The sequence below is a fragment of the Haliotis cracherodii genome, unplaced genomic scaffold (assembly GCF_022045235.1).
Source record: "Haliotis cracherodii isolate W230 unplaced genomic scaffold, xgHalCrac1.p SCAF_15, whole genome shotgun sequence".
In the NCBI taxonomy this organism is placed as follows: domain Eukaryota; kingdom Metazoa; phylum Mollusca; class Gastropoda; order Lepetellida; family Haliotidae; genus Haliotis; species Haliotis cracherodii.
Genome location: NW_027266270.1, coordinates 29191577 through 29214972, shown reverse-complemented (window position 1 = coordinate 29214972; position 23396 = coordinate 29191577). Strand labels below are relative to the sequence as shown.

General features: G+C 39.7%; 1 protein-coding gene and 1 long non-coding RNA gene across 2 annotated transcripts; both read left to right on the top strand.

Moving 5' to 3' along the window:
* The first annotated feature begins 640 nt into the window (after positions 1-640).
* LOC139462495 (uncharacterized) lies at positions 641-3008 on the top strand. The gene is made up of 4 exons (XR_011653033.1): positions 641-701; positions 1449-1705; positions 2075-2218; positions 2443-3008. It is a non-coding gene; the product is annotated as an uncharacterized lncRNA (long non-coding RNA).
* Positions 3009-6694: 3686 nt separating this feature from the next.
* Positions 6695-16407, top strand: LOC139462472 (fibropellin-1-like). Its single transcript, XM_071244225.1, has 14 exons — positions 6695-6838; positions 9456-9602; positions 10448-10564; positions 10861-10977; positions 11320-11436; positions 11648-11764; positions 11972-12088; positions 12427-12543; positions 12713-12829; positions 13193-13309; positions 13576-13692; positions 14222-14338; positions 15072-15182; positions 15978-16407. Exons 1-14 carry the CDS (start codon positions 6805-6807, stop codon positions 16058-16060), a joined length of 1545 nt encoding a protein of 514 aa, XP_071100326.1. The 5' UTR covers positions 6695-6804; the 3' UTR covers positions 16061-16407.
* Positions 16408-23396: the final 6989 nt, after the last annotated feature.

Below are 23396 nucleotides of genomic sequence, written 5' to 3'. Positions count from 1 at the left end.
GCTAGCAGTGGCAACTCACTCATCTTAACTAGTAGCCATATACATGTGGTGTGAGCGGTCAACTTCTTCATTGCAATTGTTACCACGTTCCTGTGAAGATTTGAAAGTAAAATAAGATAAAAGCTGCTTTCTTTCACTTAAATAAGTGACACGATAGTGTGTCTGGTCAACTGTAGGACGTTTCTGTAAATATGTTTACAACTTTATCTAGAAGATGATGAACTGACCAAAACATCTGTTCATACATGTATATATCAATAAGCAGTTGTAGGAGAGTTGGCTGCACACTTATGGTAGTTATTGACACCAGTGCGTATTCCAGACAAACTATTGCTCTACCTAGTTCATGATACTTGTATATTTGCTTGACAAATTGTATAGTCCACATACATTCACATACTGAAATGTCGCAATTGTTGTAATGAATACGTTGGTGTTCAAACACCATCTTGCATCTGTTACATAGACAAGCTTAAAATGTCACGTACATATATTTATTTCCTGTTTTAAGCATCCAAATAGGGCGAAGCAGAGTTGCTATATACTGTTTCTATCAAAAGGGAGCAAACTCTTATTATGTAATCCTCACAAAATACGTCAGCAGCTGAACAACACTGATTGGTTGGATCGCCGAGTCGACTATCTGTCTGTGTGTCTGCTGCACCTAATGGTTTCAGTACTGGTTCGTTTTTCTTATAAAGGTATTGTGTCCATCCTGTTCGGAAGTTATAACCGAGCTATTCGGCTCTAATAACCCCTTGTTGCCCAGTCTAGTAGCCCTATCACTTTTATAAAACTACAAGTTTATAACCCACGACATGCTTATATACCACCAGGTCCCTGGTTGAAAATGGAAATTGTACCTGCATGAGTTACACTGATCCCTGTGAGAAAAACAGTTTCACTTCCTTGTGCATTTGGTAGGCGAGACATTGTGAATGTACATCGGTGTTGATTTGAGTACATACACCCGACCTGTGACACGCTTTCTATGTGTCATCGTACCCCGATTTCCTTCCTTGTTATTCATGTCAGTTGCATACATTATTCTAATATAAGTGGCAAAACCCTATCCCTGTTCACAAATGCTTCGTGTTGAAGTTTAAATGAGCCTTGTCTTCATTTGCAAAACGTGCTATTAGTTTAGTTACAAAGGTGAAGGCTATGTTACAAGACTCGTCTCAATATCAAAAAGGCCTTTAATCATATTTTGTCATTAAATCTAGAAACTCCTTTCGGGAGGGTCGTAAAAGGGTGACAAAAATTATGTCCTATGCAATGTTTGTGACGGGTGTCATCGGTTGGGAAAGGATGGTATTTGATAGTGTTTTGTAAACACATGCTCATAGTCGGAATCATACAATGGACAATGGAGATTTCTCATGAATATGGAATGTTGGTGTTTTTATTATTACTGTTGTTATTGTTGTTGTCATTGTTATTTACAGATTAAAATAAAAAATGCAGCAAAGATGGTTTGGATGATCCTGGCACAGTCAGCTGCTGGTTAGGCTCGTCATCAGCTCAGCGCCCTTGCTCCCTCTACATGCAGTCCAAACAGAAAGGATGTATTCCTGGCAACAAATCCGGATACTCTCCAAATGTCAGTCAACGGATTGGGAGGTACCGAACCGAAGGCACCGAGAACAATGGGGAGTCGGACAACTTGGTGCTTGGGATGCAAGCGTGACATTTCGAAAGCAAGGTCCGCATATTTAGTTTCAAAAGGGACAGAAAGTTCAATGATAGAAAAATGATTTCACTGGATTTATTAAAAAAGGGACAAGATCAGGTTTGTTGGCCTGGAAAGGTCTGAGGCTGTATACGAGCCTAGTCCAAAGAAGTTTGTATTTATCATTTTCCATAACACCCTCTACATATTCGGGGTCGTACCATGGATGGAAGTAGGCACTTCTATCTGCTTCAAAACTTCTACTGTCACTAGGAGTATATTAATGAGGTATCTATTTATTATACGTTATCGTAACCACATTTCTTCGAGATATTGCGGGGCATAAATGTGTGCATATATCAAATATCAAAAGCTCAATTACTGTGTTATGTATGATTTCAGTGGATGGTAATACCGATGGACATCATGCAGGTGTCGTAGATGAATAGCTGATCTACCTGTGATGATCTACATGTGACGACAACAGCAATACAACAAAGACTTACCCGCCTACCTCTGTGGAATTATCTAAACAGTTTGAATGAGGTACGGCGTTATGACATGCTATTTTGAATATGTTATAAATCATTCACCTACCCTGTATGTATTTCTAACGGTTAATGGGCAGGGATGGCCCAGTCGACTAAGGCATTAAGCAAACTTGAAATGAACAAAGTAATTGCCATCAATGCATATGTATACAGTAGTATAGTAGGATTCTATTTCTTTAAAAGCATCATTTATGAAATGGTTTAACTGTTTTTATACAGAAATGGACGTCCATGAGTGATGAGAACTAGCAGAAACTCAACTTATATCATGGCGTGTCAGCTTCATGTGGGTGAAAAGTGATGTAGGTGCTTGACGTGATAACTTTGGTGAAACTGACGATCAAGTTACAGATGACAAACCTGGGAACATTATCAAAGTTATCCAGGATTCGAACCCACGATCATAGATTTCTGTCACGCGTAAGGTATTCAACTCTACTCAACGCCTTAGACGACTGTGCCAACCTTGCCTCTTCAGAGGGAAGCGAGAGTTAGAGCAGTATGACCGATAATAAACACTGTCAGTGGGCGTTTATAAAGACATACGTCTTTCACTTGTCTTATTTGTTTGTGAAATATGCCAAGCTGGTGCTGAACGTGTTTGAGGTATTTAAATAAACTGCAATAATTAAAAGCAACAGTAAAATATATGTTGTATAATTATTAATTAAGTAAATCAATAGAAATTCATATGCATTCTCGTTAACTCAATTGCTCGAGTTAGATGGCTTTTTATGAAAATAATTAAGGATTATTTTTTAAATGTATGGCATTCGAAAGTTGAAGAAGTCTTAGTTATTAGTATTTTTCTTATTCACTATCTCAATTCTTTGAATTGACCTGAAAATAAAAAGAAATTTTGTCAGTCTTTTTACAATTGTTATTTCTTTGAAAGGTACAGCCATTGTGTTCCCGTGTAACCTTATACAGGGGAGATAACCGGATAAAGGTGCTGAAGGTGCTGAAGTGGATCTTCCTTAACGTTGTGGAGAAACTTCGATCTAAAGTGAAACGTTTTCAGTCATTTTCATATCATTTTAGCGAATTAGAGACAACATTATACAGGGGAGATAACCGATTAAGGAGACAACTCCAGGAAACTGAAATCTGATACAGGTGTCATTGATATTTGGCAATTATACAACATTGAAGCTTACTTAATTGGAAAAAAGCAAGCGACCTGCGTAGGTCACATAAAGAGACAACATCTAGATCAGTTGAATTTTATATTGAACGTCAATGCCTTGGGGAAATCATATTCGTATCTCTGTCAAATGAGACTAAACAAACTTGGAAAAAAATACTGTTAATCTTTGTATCCAGGAATTGCAGGTACTTGAGAGGCAGTGTTTTCCCCGATATTGATCTTCAACTGGGACTATGGTCTTAAAACACGAGATACACTTGCGATTGGGAACGCCCGAATCAATTTCACAAAACTCCTTGGCGTCAATATGAGAATGTGTGAGTGAGTTGGGTACAACATTGTTTTGAACAGTATTTCAGTTACATGATGGTGCGTCAGCTTGATGTTGGAGTATCCAAAGAGTAACATGTCTTAAACGTTTATCACTTTTGTGAAACCATCGAGCATTGTTCTGTCAAACCTAGAAACACAGTCAAACCTACAATCATAGGTCACTGGCACGACTAAATGATGAAACTCTGCACAGCTATTTGCAACCTCTTACACGACGTTACCACTCATGACACCGTTGAACGAATGAATATTTGAAGCTGTGATTTTCATTAAAATAGGGACAGTTGCGTCCCTTTGGTGTGCCAGGTTAATGGAATCGTGGTTCGAATCTCGGATCAGTTCTGTTGCTGTTTATTGCTTGTCGGCATCATATCCGATATCGTGACTTTCACCAAAGTTGATAAATGCCTAAAATTTGCATAATTTGCTGTCTTCTCACATTAAGCTGAAAAGCTTAGATGTAACCGAAATATTGTGCAAGCCACTCACATAACTACTCACTCTATGCTTGATGTATGGAATATGTACCGACACGCAAATGAGTTCCCGGACATAGATCTTCCTTTAGAAATTGGCAGAGATTAATATTTAAAACGAGCAATATGTTATTGAGTCCTAGCCCTAATTAATTGTCTACCTCCGTGGAATTACGGGTCAAGGATAGGTCTTTTAAAGGTTGGAATGGCAATATGCCACTTGGTTTATTGTATCATCGAGCCCTCACAGCACGGCTGCTTTGTGCCTGTTCCAGAATTAATTATTTACAGACCGGAGACGGCGTTATTTAACATTCATTCAGTTTAATTGTCCATCGGAATTGCAAAACAAAGTGACCAAACCCAGTTTTATAATAATTATCAAATCCTAACTCAGCTAAAATAGGATTGTGTGTTTATAGGATTATATTTGATAAAAACACACTAAGATTTATGTATGTTTGCGTGTCGTCTTGAGTTTACCTAACAATAGGACGTGAGGCTTCCCAAACTATCTTCTTTTGTTTTCCAATTGTAAAATCAGAAGCATGGAGACAGAGAGGGTACATGAAACCGTATTCCCCTTGTGATAAGTCCACATAATATATAGTAAAATGCTCAATCACGTTAACTACCCGTCCCAAGACTACCTGTGTAGTGAGTATGGCTCCACGTCGATGGAAGCAATATTCAAGGAATATTAAGGTAGTGGACCCCAGAAATAGCCTTTACATATTGTACTTAGCTGTCTGTATTCAGCACTGAATTCACAAGCTTAAAAATACGTTTATTATCAATGGTTACATACAACAATTGCATACGAGTATGTTATCTTGACCTATAAGTTGTTTTTATAAACCGTAAACCGGGCGTTAAGGAATTGTTATTACAGAACTGGGACAGCGAGGCCTGTCATCATCGAGTATGCAAGATCGGTATGGTTTAAGCGCTTCTCACGGGCCAAGCACTCGAATAGTCCTGGTGACGGGTGAAGAACTTTCATCTTCATGTTCATCGCACATACACTGTATGCTTTAAATAGATAACACACTTAATGGAGACTAATAGATGTTCGTGATTATTCCAACAAGTTTATTGTTTTGCACTTGCCATCACGGGCTACCGAGGCTGTTACGGTTGTTTATTAATTACCTGAAGCAATGTCAATAATAAATGACTCAATATCGGGAAATATCTGCAGTACAACACCGCCAATCCAGACCGTTAAAAGTCGCCTGAATCGCCTGCATTAATCGGGTTCTTGTTAATGCTGCCCTATACATATGCATACTGACGTTCCCAAGAATCCCACGGAATACCAGGTTTACGGAGTATCGGTGTTTTACTGTATTGATAAGCCAAAATAAGGCACTGAGATGGTCGAGACCCCCGAAACACAGCGAAGTGTAAACTTGCAAGTGAAAAGCAATACATTAACTCTATACAAAACTCTTTCAATCAATGTAAACGCAATGATCCTTAAAGGGTGAAAATTTATTATTTATATGATGCATTTTGTGACTAAGACGATGGTCATGGGGTCCCATATGTCCCTTTACAGCACCGGAACTAGTTGATGGAAAATGTTAATTCCAGGTCCCTGTATCGAGTTCCGTATTTTATCGGCACCATAACCATGCTTGTGGTTTTCACTAGAGTGGCAATGGCCTGCATTCCTTCAGACTTTCTTTCCAAATTCTTGTCGTGATATAGCTGAATAACTTTTCAAATCGGCGTTTAACCCAATTTCCATATTGGATTATATAACAGAATCCTGGAAGAATCATTGAGATCTACAAATCTATTTTGAATGACACGAGAAATTTATGACATTTACAGATTAATGTGTTTCATCATTTTGGAAACCAATTTTTAGTATTCACATTTAAATTATGATTGTTTAAAATCAGACATCCTTTAGATAACCCATCAGCAAACAGCTATTGCACTTTTAAGAATCTAGAAATATAATTGTCATAATGTGATTCATATTTTATAACACGCGTTCGTTGTATGAGTGTACGAGTGTTGAAACAATCTCAGACAACAAAAGAGTTAGAAAACTGAATTCTGTTTCGACTTTAGAGAGGTTAACTGCTATAGAGACTACGAGGTTATGTTGCTTGAAACTTGTTTATATGTTGAAATATGTCGTCTTCTATTCCTTCGTCTGGTCCAATCTGTTATGAATGACCATGTATTTGCTTGCAGAACATTGTACTTGGACATGGTTGAGGTAAATATTCTCTTGGGCGGATCGAAGGTCTTTAATTAACATAAGATTGCTCCGATATTTAGAATACAACCATCATGCTATACACCATAAAAGGTTTCCCCGCCCTTTCATTATTCACTTAACAGCGTTGTTGTGAAACACCCACTTCGAGTTCATTGGTCCGGGCACATCCAAGTGACAAAAGGGTCGGTGTCGTCAGCGGTGTAGCCATGTTTAGTTCATGTCGCCAAGGATACAGGGCGTATGGTGCAGCATCAGCTGTACTGACCATGGAGTAAGTTGCTACAACACTACAGGCAGCTATGGTAACAGTTGACATATAAGAGAAGACGTTGTTGTAGGTGTGGTATATTTGCGGGTTGATTTGGATCAGAACGGAAGATCTCAACATGGCTCGTTTTCATCCAATGCTCGCTGTTACAGGTAAGATTATCTTATATAGATATGTCTAGACAAAGAACAAATACAAGGATCTTGGAGTTCTGTGTTGTGATATTCATGTGTCAGTGCTCGGATTGTGTGTTCGATAATATGTCAGTCATGGTAATTTTTGTCTTTGGATGAACTAAGTTCTGTTCTCTGAACTAATGCTTGTCCATGTTGACCACATTTACACCCACCGATGATTTGTATACAGCTTATTTAATTAATTATCCCTTACTTTTGTGATAGAAATTCCTTCATTGCATATTAATACGCCAAGCATTTGGTAAGGCTCCAGCTTAAAATCCCTTTTTTCCGTCTTTACATGGCATGGGAATCGCTTCTTTGCCTGAACAAACTAAGGGTACATGTATCTGCTTGAACGCCCATACGCTTGGCATTCAACATATATGCATTAAATGTCACATTCGGGTCAGGAACGAGTAATTTTTGTAGCAAAAGATAATGTATGATAAGCGTCTCTTCTCACCAGTGATGGACAATACTGGTCAATTGTAAGCGCTAAGGAGAGATGAGGCCAGGAATCCATGAAACAGTTGTTTTATTACATTCACGTTTTTCACAGTAAAATTAAAACAATATAGATACAAAAATATGGAAGACAATTATCTCTTAGTTATCTGTTGACCACGGCTCTACTTCAGCCATTACAATGTATTGTCTCGAGGCTGAAATGACGTTACACCCAGGCCTACTCTTCGATATTAGCTGTGAACTTCATGAGCCTGTTTCTTCAGTGTACACGTTTTTCAGAACAAACAATGACACTATTCTACTGGAACGGTCACTGCATGTTTTGCAAGTTTTCAAAACCGTATTTGCTTCAAGCATTTCCCCTACAACCTTTGAGTTGTCTCACTTTGTTTTCTGAAAGTGTTTTCGAACAGATTTGTAACTTACACAAATACTCTTCAGATTTTCATCAATTAATCATTGATACTAGCTATATCCCATGTTTTTAGTAGAGATTTATTATGCTCATAGTGTTGTCGCTTTTATTTATTGGCTTTAGCTTAATTCAATGTATTGACTATGGAATGTTTAACTGATCGCTCTTAATATTGTAAATATTTTGACTGATCTGAACACATTACTGTCCTAACACCGTAATGCGATGCCAAGCTCTCACATGTCATAAGTGAATGTTCATTACATTACTTACCAAACAACTACCCTCGTAATTGATCACCGGAAAAAAAGTAACTGTGCTCCACATAAAGTGATGTAAATGTTTTGTTATTCAAAAGAGCAACGTAATATTTGGTAATTCGTCTGTTCCATGTTTTATCATAACAAACCCATTGACAGAGTGACACGCCCTAAAAGATGGGTGGTGTAACAACTCAATGAACAATGTCAGGATCAGGTGTGGCTATTTGCGTTGATACAGGCGATGCAGAGGTGGCACATTGAGAACACCAGATGATTGTAAACAGCCTTTGGGATGTTTTTTTCCAAATGTCAACCAGATTGGCCCGACTGAGCTAACGTTATCGGCTAGTTCAAGTCATGTCGAAGGCGTCGTTCTTCATCCCAGACATGTTATATGGAAGAGCCGGCCATGACAGTACAGCAATGCTGACCGAGCATTACTTTGCTGCAACTTGACGTTACGTCCCTGCATTTGTACAAAGGGTAGAACGTGTTCTTAAATGATGTCGTCCCGGTAGCGTGAGCTGTTCAAATTGCCAATAACAATGATGTGTTGTGTTCTCCCATGAGTTGTGATGTCGCCCTAAACATTACTACTCTCCAACTGACGACGTTGAGAAACACAAGCGTAGCTAAAACGTTCACCTTGACGTCTTTAGACCCGTGCACGACCACCAGAGCTGTCCAGATGAAACCTAGACTCACCTGTGAACAGTATACTGTCCCAGTGTTGTCTTCTGAACCTCAGATGTTGTCTACACCTAGCTAGCAGTGCCTGACGGTGAGGTGGAAGCAACATTGGGCGTATCAATGGACGTCAGGGCCTGATGGTGTGCTCGATGTAGCAGTTCGGTATCGATTCCATAGATGCACCAACCGAATATGGTTGTTTTGTTGTCGTGACGCCACACGTTGACGACAGAGTGTTGCTGTAGATGTCGTCCCAAAATATATGATATTGTGTTTCGATGAATATATAAATGTCGAACAACTTCCTTTTGCACAATTCTTGTTTGCAACAGAACCACGGCGCGCTTATTTTGATTTTGAGTAAGCTTTGGCATTGCATACGCGTTATTTAAGGTTAAAGAAAGATATTTTTGCAAGCACGTGGTAGCTAAACAGTCATTGTGAGGTGTTCACATTAAAAAAACCATGTGTTTGAGTATCAAACACGTAAACATCCAAATTGTACGTCGTGCTCGTGCAAATTGCAAATCAAGACCTATAAGTTCAGAAAATGTCTTCATGCATATGTATTGAAAGTTTCATTTTTTTAATTTCAGAATAAATGTATTTTCATTGAATTTTACATGAATCACATTTTCTTCTTTCCGTTGCAGTGTGTAGCGATGAGACCCTTGGGGGACATGTCATCTCATTTTTTTGTGTATTGTCAAACAGAATGATGTGTCATAGTAATTGAATGCATTTTCGTTTCCAGGTATTATGTTATACATAGCCCTAGGCGAAGGTGCGATTACTGACTGTGTCGACGCCAGCAGCTGTAACGGACACGGCACATGCCCCAGTCCGTGTTCAGCTCCGTGTTCGTGCACAGATGGCTACGGTGGTCACGACTGCACTATCCGTGAGTGTTCATTAACATCGGTGCAAAACACACAAGCAACGTTATCAAATCTTAGAAACAAGGGAAATACAATGAAACCTCGTGACCTCGAAATCTTGAGTCCACGAACTTATCTCGAGCTTGCGCTAGTTCGAAACAAGCAGGATGAACATATCAGACAATACTGCCGGCATAGTTTTAAATGATGAGTGACTTCAAGGTCTCACTTTCAAACATATTTGAAATGTGGTCAAACGTCGACTTCCAAGGTTATATAATGACGTACATGCACGTGCGCGCGTGTGTGTGTGTGTGTGTGCGTGCATGCGTGCGTGTGTGTTTTGGTGCTACTCCGGACAAATGCCGATTTTAAAGTCATATTCCACTGAAGTACTATGCTACAGTGTAACATAGAAACCCATGCCGAACGTCAGGAAGGGTAACAACAAGTACCGTCTTTTAACATATTTTGGTATGACGCGGCCAGGGGATCGAACCACGCAGCCTTGCTCTCTGGACAGATTCTCTATCCACTGGAGCACGAGGAGGTCTACATTTGTTTGCAATCATAGCCAACCGACTTAAATAACAATCAAGTAAGGCTGTTGAAGGTTTCAACGCGATAGTTTTATCAGATGGGTTATCGGAAATTATAGACTTAACCATCACAAGCGACAAACAAGTTATTAGTGTTTGGTTTAACGCCGCTTTTAATTGAATTTCCGTTCAATCTCAGAATGTCAACTTCATTCAGGTCTTCTTTGAACATTCTTTGAATACAGAAGATGGGAACATCATTGATTCTGAAGATATAAATCTTGTTGGTCCATTAAATAAAACTTTAATGCTGTTTGCTTCTGTTACAGCACCCATTTGCACTGCAGCTGGAAGTGAGTGTGGTGCCAACGGTGCTTGTACAACATCGTCAAGCCCCTATGTATGTACCTGCTCGAACGGATATTCTGGCCCAACGTGTACCGTAGGTGAGAAAACAGGCATTTTGTTCAACCTTGAGTGGATGGGCTTAACGTCATTTAAAGCAGTATTTCAGTGACATTTTATTACTTTTCCATTTCATCTGACACAGGCCGTCGTCAAAGTAACAGGTACGGTGAAAAGGATCACCTTGGACGAATCTTAGATTCTATCTTACAACTAACGGCTCTGACATACCTAACGGTCTAACTGTTTTTTGCAGCATGACGTTGCCAGATCGTATAACCTATTCTACGTCATGAACCATCTATGAGCCTTGATGTCACCAATTGCTTTCTTACAGCCCCCATCTGCACTGCTACCGGAAATCAATGTGGGACTAATGGCGCCTGCACAACATCCGCCACTCCATACGTCTGTACCTGCTCCAACGGATACACAGGGGCATTGTGTACCACAGGTGAGGTGTCAACACCTTAACGAAACCACTTATTCTTAAGTAAAAGCCGCATGTTTCTAATAATTATTATCTATACATATTTGTAGAGAACAGTCAAAAGTAGTATCACTTGCTATTGATTGAGAGTACAAGATAATACGACTTATATGCAATTGATGTCGAGGTTTGAATGAAAACAGCTCCATCGTCACATGTATAGTACATTAATACATCTCTCACTTTCACTCGTTTCATACACCTAAAAACATAGAACTTTGCACGTAGATTTTGTTACTAACTTTTGTACCGATAGTGATCTCAACTTTGTATCAAGAATTATATATCTCTCTTTCAAATTTACAGCTCCGATCTGTACTGCTGCCGGAAGCCAGTGTGGTACTAATGGCGCCTGCACAACATCCGCCACTCCATACGTCTGTACCTGCTCGAACGGATATTCAGGGTCAACGTGTACCGTAGGTAAGGAGACAATTCGTCTCAATGGGATCGATTCTAAATGGGATCCCATGTGTGAATTGGAATGTAATAGTTATTGATTCCTCAAAGAGTGACGTTTGAATGACGACGTGAACAGGGGTGCCTGATTAAAACTGATTATCTCATCCTTCTTACATCGATAGCAAATCCTCTAATAGTCGTTGACGAATACATATATTGTGTATATTTACAGCCCCTATCTGTACTGCTGCCGGAAGCGAGTGTGGTACTAATGGCGCCTGCACAACATCCGCCACTCCATACGTCTGCACCTGCTCGAACGGATACTCAGGGCCAACGTGTGCCATAGGTATACTTCCGCTCTCTTGAAATCAATTGACAGCGCGCATTTCAGGGGTGCAATGATATGTTATGGATCTTGCCACAAGCGACGTTTCAATGATGACACGGAAACGTATGTCTAATGTTACAGACAAGAACATATATCACATTTTTAACATCGCTAACAACTCCTCTTATAGTCGTTGGTGAATACATATTTTGTGTATACTTACAGCCCCCATCTGCACTGCTGCCGGAAGCCAGTGCGGTACCCATGGCAGCTGTACAACATCTGCTACTCCATACGTTTGTACCTGCACTGACGGATACACTGGGTCAGTGTGTACCACAGGTAAGGAGACAACTCGTTCACTCGAATTGGCATCAAAAGACTGACTGTGGCAATCATTCAGTGCAGTGAACTTTGAACCTTTTCTGAAAGAAAGTATCTCTGCGGGTGTCGCGGCTTGATTTACCCGTGCTGGCGGTGATACCGGGATACTGTCTTCTGCCTGTACAGTCATCTGAGTCGGGTTAAGTAAAGTGTGGTGGATTTTTTTTAATGCCTGAAACGGTGTTATTTGAATGGTGACATTAATAGGAGGTTGCTGCCACGATGTCACCTTTTGAACATAACATGCTGTTTTCTCTATGGAGTTTGATCTGAAGCTTCTCCAATTGCCTTTACAGCCCCCATCTGCACTGCTGCCGGAAGCGAGTGTGGTACTAATGGCGCCTGCACAACATCCGCCACTCCATACGTCTGTACCTGCTCCAACGGATACTCAGGGTCAACGTGTACCATAGGTATTGTTGCGATACATCCACTCTTAATTAGATCTACTCAATTGTCAATTCACACAGCAAAGTTTGAAAGACAATATGAATATTAGAGATTCTGTCCCAATTGCTATGTAACGATGAATTCACCAACAATGTATATCGTTATCTACAGCTATTCTGATTATACTTACAGCCCCCATCTGCACTGCTGCCGGAAGTCAGTGCGGTACCCATGGCAGCTGTACAACATCCGTCTCTCCATACGTTTGTACCTGCACTGACGGATACACTGGGTCATTGTGTACCACAGGTAAGGAGACAATTCGTTCACTCGAATTGGCATCAAAATGCTGACTGTGGATGGGTCACTGTTATGCATTGTAGTGAACGTTGAACCTTTTCTGAAGGAAAATATAAATTTAAGCGCCGCGGCCTGATGTATCCGTACAGGCGGATGTACACTGTACACTCACTGTATGGCGATCACACATTCCTCTTTCTTCATGTATACAAGAGTCATCGGGAACTGAAGTTGAAATTAATTAATGCCAGAAAAGGTGATGTTTGACTGGCGACATCAATAGGAGGTCGCTGCCACGATGCCATCCTTTTAACATCACATGCTGTTGTCTCGAGCGATTTTTTATCTGAAGCTGTTCAATTGCCTTCACAGCTCCGATCTGTACTGCTGCCGGAAGCGAGTGTGGTACTAATGGCGCCTGCACAACATCCGCCACTCCATACGTCTGTACCTGCTCGAACGGATACACAGGGGCATTGTGTACCACAGGTAAGGAGACAATACGTATCAATGGGATCAATACTGGAGGGGATCCCGTGTGTGTATTTGAATGTTATAGTTATTGATGCCTAAAAGGGTGACGTTTGAATGACGACGTGAATACGAGTATCAGTTTTAGAACTGATTATATCATCCTTTTTACATCGATAACAAATCCTCTAATGGTCGTTGGTGAATACACACATATATCGCATCACCTATTCTACGCCATGAACCATCTATGAACCTTGATAACACTTAATGCTTTCTTTCAGCCCCCATCTGCACTGCTGCCGGAAGCCAGTGTGGTACTAATGGCGCCTGCACAACATCCGCCACTCCATACGTCTGTACCTGCTCCAACGGATACTCAGGGCCAACGTGTACCATAGGTATTTTTGTGATACATCCAATCTCAGTGGGAACGTATGTCGATATCAGTATGTCAGTTCACCCAGCAAAATTAAAAAAAGCAATATGATCATTAGAGATAATGTCACATTCGATACAATAGATTCACCGGCAATACATAGCACTATCTACAGCTTTTCTCCATAATTTTCAACCCCGATTTGCACTACTGCCGGAAGACAGTGTGGTTACAAAGACAGTGTGGCTTTATGAATTGTAAGCTCCTTATTCTTTCAATGCCTCGCTTCGGTTCAAATTCGGGTACCTTTATCAAGCAAATAACTTGATAAAAATACCAGCATATGTTCGGCGCATTGAAAGAATATAAATGCAAACGTTTAAAATTGATAAGAATATATTACAAGTACTTCAAAAATGGCAAAATATTTTAGATTTACGTTGTTTTCTCCAAACATATTCCAACAGAATAATAGCTTATTTTGTAAACGTTTAAATATTACATCAAACATTTTTTGGTCTCAAAATGAGATTGTTCTACTTTCACTTCAGCACCAGTCTGCACAGCTGCAGGAAACCAGTGCGGGACCAAGGGAGGCTGTAACACATGCACGAGCACCTACAGCTGTCAGTGTTATTCTGGCTATGGCGGAACCACATGTGCTACAGGTAAGGCAGAAAATTATAAAAAGTGAGACAGACAGAAAAGACTGGGACTGTACATTGAACATGACAAATGCACCTAAATGTACATTAAGGTACCTTCCGTTATATATGTGAATATCATACATACATTCAACTCCATATTTCGACAGAATAATTGCAATCAGCTTTATTTTTGAACAGAAAAAAAGACGCTCAAGTTTCTTTTTGAACCACCCGACTACTTATGCCCCTTAACATGTTAAAGTCAGAATTAAAAAAACTGAAGTTTATATTTCAACAAAACAAAAGAAACTCAAGCCTATATCGCAACAGATCAAAGGCATTCAGCATTGTATTCGAACAGAACAAAAACCACTTAAGTTTATATTTGAACAAACAAAAGACACTCAAGTGTATATTGAACAGAACAATATACATTCAAGTTTATATTTGAACAGAACAAATGCAATCAGCTTTATTTTTTTATCAGAACAAAAGACACTCAAGTTTCTTTTTGAACCGCCCGACTACCTTTGCCCCTGACATGTTAAAGTCAGTTTTAAAAGTATCTTATGTTGTATAAACTTTTAGACATACTTTTCAGAAAAAATATGTGTACAACAAATAATACAAGCTGCCTACAAAACATCAACATATCTATAAGAAAGAAAGAATTACGAAGAATTTGTAGGCGTTGACGATGATCAGCATGATGTACTAGTATCTGCAAATACAATCAGTGATCACTACTTTCCAGCTCCCCCGTGCACTGCCCGAGGAAGTGAGTGTAAGAACGGAGGATCGTGCGACACATCCACATTCCCCTACACGTGTACCTGCCCCACGGGCCTCACTGGAGCCACGTGTCGTAAGTCATTTGCAACGTGTTATACACAATCCAAACTCAATATAAACCACCAATGCTATAGAATAACGAAAGAGATTACAAAATAGAGGTGAAAAGAGTGTGAAAGGATCACTGAAAATCAGTGATGACGCCAGTTGATCGTGACAAAGTTAAGCACGTCCTTCTCTACCGGTAGCACCGCCACTCACGCTTGTTTGTTTCTCATGTAATTGAAAATTAAAAGAACTGTTGATAAATTTGATAATGTCCGTTTAACCATCACTGATCCCACCACCAGTTTGTAAAAAGTAATCTGTGGTTGGGTAATGTTTGGTAAAATAACTTGGTTCAATGAAGACTTGGGTAAGAAATGAATTTTCAACCACATTTTTAACAATTGAAATGGTGCAAATATTTGTCTTTTATTGACTTTCAAAGATAAGATGTCTAATATCCCACCAGCAGTTGTGTATATTAAGAAAACTAGTTTTAAATCAAATCATATTTTAAAAAATAAACCCATGTGAAAGTACTCGTTGAGACCTGACTAAGCGCCAGTACAGTTCATTAGGGGATCTACTGTCGCTAACCTAAGATATTTTCCACTGAAGATCAAACATATAATATAATCAATGACCTGAGAGGTATAGTTTCAGTTCATGTGCAGGGCAAAAGCCTAGGACTTATTTTGTCACAATACCAATAAGTACAATAAATAGTTCCATAATCCTCTAGCCCCTCAGACGAAACAGACTGTGATTAAATGCATGGCATTTGAGGGATATTTAAACCACGCCTTTTCTACGTCTCTTTCAGAGGGAGCTGGCAGTCAGGTGACCTTCTTCGTGGCCACGCTCATCGTCTCTGCATTGTCGAGTCTGTTCTTCATGCAATATTAATCGTCGAATGGTTTAAATACGGTAATGGTAAATTTACCATCTACGTTGACGAACTATTTCTGAAAATATCCATTGCATGGTATATGTTTGTCTACTTCAAAGACCGTGCTAATGACCACCAAACCAGATCCAAATAATGCTAGTGGATGCATAATATGACGTGAAACATTTACCTGTGTCACTGACTTGCTTCGTGTAACCATAGCAACCCTTGGAATTGGTGAAATGGTGTTTCTGCCCTAATTCCGTCCTGATTGATATGAAAGAAACTGATGTCTTACTTGATCTCCTCCCTTGTGCAATACCTTGATGACGTGTAGAGTTACTGATGTAAGTCGGTTGTTCCACTGAAATAAAAGGTACGGTTCAAGACCAAAAGCATATGTGTGGTGTACTCTTTTCATATTACTCTTAAAGCCGCTTTCAATAGTACATAAGTTAAATCACTGCGTGTCCACTTAAAGTCGGAAGAAGGTCCGAAAGCTTGATGAAAACCCACATGCGCGAAAAAGCAAGAATCATTATCGGGTCAAATCAGGGATTCGAACTCACGTTCATAGGATTCTGGCGTATCAAGTGGACGTGAATCTGGCATTCGAACCGACATACATAGGATACGGGGATGATTGATCGCGAATATGGGATTTGAACCCACATTTATAGGAATAAGGCATGTCGAGTGGACGTAAATCTATGATTCGAACCAACGTTCATGGGATTCGGGCATGCCTAGTGGACGCAAATCTGAGATTCGAACCAACATTCATTGGATATCGAGTGGACGCGAATCTGGAATTCGAACCCACGTTCAAAGGATTCGGGCATGTCAAGTGGACGCGAATCTGGGATTCGAACCCACGTTAATAGGATTCGGATATGCCTAGTGGACGCGAATCTGAGATTCTAACCTACGATCAGAGCATCCCGCTATTAAATACTTTCTTCTGGCTAGATCACGGAACGATGGTTTCACAGAAGTTGTAACGATTCACGACGTTCGCTTGTTCTACGTCTACCACCAGCTTCCTTTTCGCGTGAAGCTGGCACGCCGTGACTTAACTGAAGTACTGTTCAAAGTGGTATTACAACAAGGTCTAACTCACGCACTTCTTTGCAAAATTAAATCAAATTTATACGTCATACCCTCAAAAAGTACTAATTAAGCTGACGTCATAAAGATAGCATAAAAAGTAGTTGTTCGTGACAAAAATGTCTCGAATTCCTTCATACTGATGAAGCCACATGGGTGGTCAAGCGTTCGAAAGCGAGCATTTTGCTGTGAAGAGTTGCGTCACTTAGAGGTCATGATACTGGGTTTGAATCTCAGATGCCTGATAATGTTTCATGGCTTGTCAGGATGTTAACGTCACTATCTTATTCATAATAAATTATACATATGGATAAATAAAACCGATATAATCCTCTCCATAATACAAGAACTCTCTGCTAAAAGCAGTGTCCATTGTATGATTTCGATCATATTATAAGCAAGTCTTTCCGAATCACTATCAATTAATTATGATACGAGGTGTCCGCAAAATGGTGAGTCACTGCAAATAACAAATGGCCTAGTGTATGCATCTACTAAGTATTATTTGAAACTGCTCGACACTGAAATATATTATTGACGTTGACTTGGGGTTCTGCTACAAAAAAAAGGATCGGCGCAAAACTACAGCCCGACATTTTAATATTCACACATTATCATCTCTTTGGAGACGTTATCCAAGGCAGGGCAACTCTCATGACTTGCTGCGGGCCGATCGTCCACGTGTGCCTTCACGTCAACAAGACAACCATATTGGGTGGCACCAAAACTCATGGGAGAGCACAACTCATCATGTTGTTTGGCAATTTGAATGGCGTATGCTACAGGTACGACATCGTTCGAGGGGTAGAATAGGTCTTCATGGGATCAGCAACCCATACTTGACGTAAAAGGCGACTATGCTTGTCGTAAGAGGCAACTAACGTGGTCGGGTGGCCAGGCTCGCTGACTTGAATGATACATGTCATCGATCCCAATTGCGTGGATCGATGCTCATGATGTCAATCACTGGATTGTCAATCAATCAATCAAACAACTCAATCAAACAATTTAATAAAAAACTCAATCAATCAATCAATCAATTAACTCAAACAATCTATCAATCAAACAATTAATCGTGCTTTCTAAATGCAAGAAAATGGAAATCGAGTGACGGATGCTTGACTCACTGTAAGTCTTTGTACGCCATTGTATCGTTGCTAGTGGTACCAGTTACGAGTTTGGGCTAGACGAAGCATTGACGAAGCAAAGAGTTTAATCAAACGTCTCCTTGAGGGAGACTGGTTTCAGACCTGTGATCCCTGGCGATAAGAAACATGGCATTGCATACCAGGCCAGCAGTTAGACGTATCAACGTATAATCGTAAATTCTCCTCAGCGTAATATATATATCTTGCACGTGTGTAAACAGGGTGTGTTTGGTAACTTGAGTAGGAAGCACAAGTGCACGAATGGATGTTATTTCAGATGACAAATGAAAGAAGACAGAATGATTGTGACGCAAATTTCGTGAATTGAGAAGACTTGCGTTACGAAGCTCCTTCAATTCGTTATCAATATTCGTAAATGTCTGTGATATTATTACCCATCCAAAGCCGAATATACATTTATTGTGCTTTCTTGACAACAAATGTTATAACTGGGTTAACACTTTCTTTGTAAAGTACAGATGCCCGTCCAGGATTTGAACCTACACTGTAAGTGAGGCATCCAATCACCAGCACACAAAGTCAGCGATCTAACCCAGCCACCGATGCTTCCACCAAAAAGTCAGACAGCTGTTAGTCAACACGTGCCCCTCTGACAAGTGAAAAATGGCACGGCTCCCATGGCCGAAAGCTCCGAACACACACTGACATTAAGAACGTGGTCAAATTTAACAATTGTTATATTTGGATAACACTTTTCTCAGTAAAGTACAAATTCTCGTACTTTTAGGGTTAAGATAACAGACGTTGATGGTTGATTATCAGTGGACAAATTAAGACCAAAACCTTACTTATGAATAATTGGTAATGGACAATGGGCAAACGGGAGACCGGGGTAATTAGCGCCAATTATATGTTGGCTTCTTTTGTTACGTTTCCTCTTTTGTTATCTTTTTACATTTGTTGTTCTTACGGGTACATTTATATGTTCTCTGCCTCAAAGCATGTATTCGCTTGATGAAGGAGTAAGTATATACTCCGAAACGTTGTGTTCCTCACAATAAAGACGTTGACATCCAAAATGTTTTCCCTTATGTGCATCACTTCTTAATGTCCTTCAAAGACTCAATCTAGCTTCGTTTTTAAATGTGGAGATATTTGCGTATAATATAATATGGTCGTGTCTATAAACATTTGGGTCTTTGTCTACATGAGCATTTAGACATAAATTTTATAGCTAAGGAAATTGCTAAATCTGCAGGGATGAAGTACACTTTATAACAAGCTGTGTTCTTTATTCACAATTTAGATATTCGTAATGGAGATATGTAACTGAAGTTTATCGCAATTTTCCACAACTCTCACCTCCTGACCAGCTGAACGTCTTAGTGCATTCTGATGCCATTGTAAAATTCCAGACTGCCCTTCTTTCTGTTATGTTTTGGCGGATGAAATCTATTGCGTTATAATACTCTCTGTTTGCTGATATTTAATATGTACATATTGTAAAATATTTACGATATTTTAAACGTGTAATTCGATGCATGCAATGCAATGTGAACATGAGTGCGGATGCATGAAGGCGGTTACAGTTATAGTGCGATGGATGTAGGGGAATGGTAGGAGGGTGTATGAATGTAAGTGTTACGGTGGTCAGTCAGATATGGTAACAAGATATTTTAATAGCGCTTTATTGTTTCTTCTCATTAGTGGTGAGTATTGTTTTGAGCTCCCTTGGGGTATGGAGCGAGTACCATGCTTTCCGGTGAGAAAGGCTTTTGTTTATCCGCATTCCGTCAAGATGTTTTACGGATTTCAGGGAATTGAACAACTGTGAGTTCTCTATATTAGAAATTCTGTAAAATAAACATCATGAATACTCAGTTTCTCCGTTCAGAGTTTTCGAAAACATTATAGTAAAACATCGATTGAGTGGAAAGAACGTGTACCGGGAGTAAGTTGAATTTCAATAGTGTCAGCATGGATTTGAATATTGACAATATGAACAATTGTGTTGATGATTTAAGTAGCCGTGCGGCTAAACCTACACAAGAATACACTGATTATAAGATTGAACTATGTGTGAAACGTTTCAAATCTGCACTATCTGCATGGCGTCGGCGAGTAGTGTCATGAAGTTAGTATCTGACAGTGTGGACATATCTGAACTGCGTTCAATTCGTGATTGTTTAGAAGACCATATGGCAATTGTGTGTAGTGAACATGGGAAACTAACTGAATTCAATTATTCTGATGAACATTTGCTTGCAAAATTTGACGAGATTGAATCAAAACATTTTGATTTAATTAAATCCGTGAGTGATAAACTGTGTGAACTTGAATTTGGTTTGAGTGAACGGAAATTCGCTGACAGCAAATCATGTAAATCTATAAAGACTAAGTCATCAAAAATGTCGAATGTGTCAAAACTGTATGAGACCAAAATTGCTGCTACAGCCGAAGCTGCAGCATTAAAGACTAAATTGAAATTTCTTGAAGTTGAAGATCAAAAGAGAGCTGAGCTTGAAAGGTGCCAAACTGAAATGAAATTATCTATGGCTATGGCACAATTAGAAGCTGTAGAGAAATTAGAAAGTGAAGTGAATGGGGATTCTGTTCATTCTCCTGCTTTATGTCCGGATGGAAAAAACATGTTTATACAAGATTATATTGACTCAGTTCAGACTGAGAATCTTACACAAAGTGAAATTAAAGCTCCAAACGAGTCATGTGTCAAAAGTGACATTGTGAATGAAGACATAGAATCTGTTCCGATTAAAAACATTCAAGACTCGCAAAATGTTCCGTTCAGTCAAAACGTTCCGCTCAGAGAATCTCAGAATGAAGATTTAATCAAGGCCTTAGCAAATCAGATAAACATTGGGCGTTTACCTCCACCAGAGCCAGGAACTTTCTCTGGGGACCCTCTAATGTACCCAAAATGGAAAAGTGCATTTAATGTCCTCATAGGGAGGCGAGGTATTCCTGAAGGTGAAAAAATCTATTATTTGCAACACTATCTTGACTGACAAGCCAAAACTGCTGTCGAGGGATTTTTTTCTTTTATCGTCAGAGAATGCATTCAGTGAGGTGATCAGATTGCTTGATGAACGTTTTGGAAACCATTTCATTATTGGAGGTGCGTTTCGTGACCGTCTCGATTCATGGCCGAAACTACCAGCAAGGGATGGTAATGCATTACGTAAGTTTGCAGACTTTCTCAGACAGTGTGAAACAGCAATGTCAAGCGTCAGATCACTAGACATCCTAAATGATGAACGTGAAAATCGTAAGCTTATTCAGAAGCTACCTGATTGGCTCCTCAATTGTTGGAGGCATAAAGTCGTCGAATATAGGGAACAGACATCAGAGTTTCCTAAATTCTCAAGATTTGTGACTTTCATTGCTAAGGAAGCAGAAATAATGTGTGATCCTGTCACTTCTTTTCCCTTGGAATTGAAACATTAGAACAAGCCGCGGAACACTCGTGCATCGTCACAGCATCAGACATCTAAACGACCACATGGTACAGTGTTCGACGTTAATCTGAAAGATTCATCTCTAAGCACTGTCACAGGTAAATTAGACAAGAAATCAAATGTGAAATTTGAAACTTGCCTTTTCTGTAAAGGTCAACACAAGCTTGATGATTGTGAGACATTGTTGTCTAAACCCTTGATTGAAAGAAAACAGTTCTTCATAGACAGTCAAGTGTGCTTTGGATGTCTCAAGCCAGGACATCTTTCAAAGTTTTGTCAGAACAGGCTAACATGTAAGACATGCTCACGCCTTCATGCTACTGTGTTACATGGTGATCTCCCTAAACCTTCTGAGGAGACAAAGCTGAAAGGTATTAGCCATCTCAGTAATGGAAGCAATTCTGTGGATAAGTGCTCCATGATTTTACCCGTGTGGGTATCTCATTCCGATAATCCGTCAAATGAACTGTTGACATATGCATTGCTGGATACCCAATCCGATGCGACTTTTGTGTTAAAGGACTTGTGCAACAAACTCGGTGTCACAGGTACACCAGTTAATCTGTTGCTCTCTACAATGACTTCAGCAAATGCACATGTCAGAAGCGAGAAGGTCAGAGGTCTTCAAGTTCGAGGAATGGACAATGTGTTCAGGATTGGTCTCCCTGGAACATATTCAAGGGATGTGATACCAGCCAATAAGGACCATATTTCGACCCCCGACAAAGTGCAAGCATGGTCACACTTACGACAACTGTGTGATGTATTGAAGCCAACATACGATGTTGACATCGGTCTATTGATAGGCTATAATTGCCCACAAGCACTCATACCTCGTGAGGTTATCGCACCAGTTCAGGAAGGTCAACCATATAGACAACGTACCGACCTGGGATGGGGTGTTGTCGGTATCATTGATCAATCACAAATTGAGAACTCCGATTCAATTGGCATCAGTCACAGAGTGATGTCATGTGAAATTCCGCTCAAGCTACGTCTGCCGGCCGAAGTTCATCTATCTCAAAGAACATCTGTGAAGGAGCAGTTTGTTCCAAATGATGTGATCCGCATGTTCTCTGTAGACTTTAATGAGAATGACTACAATGCTTCCAACATCTCTCATGATGATAGGATATTCATGAAACAGATGGAAGAAGGCATTCATGTAGCAGAAGGACATTATGAAATGCCGCTTCCGTTCAAGGTTGGAACTCCAGAGCTTCCAGATAACAAGAGGATGGCATTTCAAAGACTTGATGGACTAAAATCACGTTTCCGTAGAAATCCAAAGTTCCACAGTGATTACTCCGCCTTTAAAAATGCCATGATTAAAGGTGGACATGCAGAGGAAGTTCCTGTAGGTGAACTACATGCATGTAACAGATGGTATAATCCGCATCATGGGGTATATCACCCTAAGAAGCCAAATAAAATCAGAGTCGTTTTCGACTCTAGTGCCAGATATAATGGCAAGTGCTTAAAGGGCAAGTTCACACGGAAATGAACCTTTTTTTCTTGTACTTTTTCCACATTAAAAGTGTTCACATAGAAGTGTCATAGACAAAAATATAAAAACATCATATTTAATTAACATATTTTTTGCACTTAAACGATTTATATTTTTCACATTTACCAAGTGTTCTATTACAATAACAAAAACA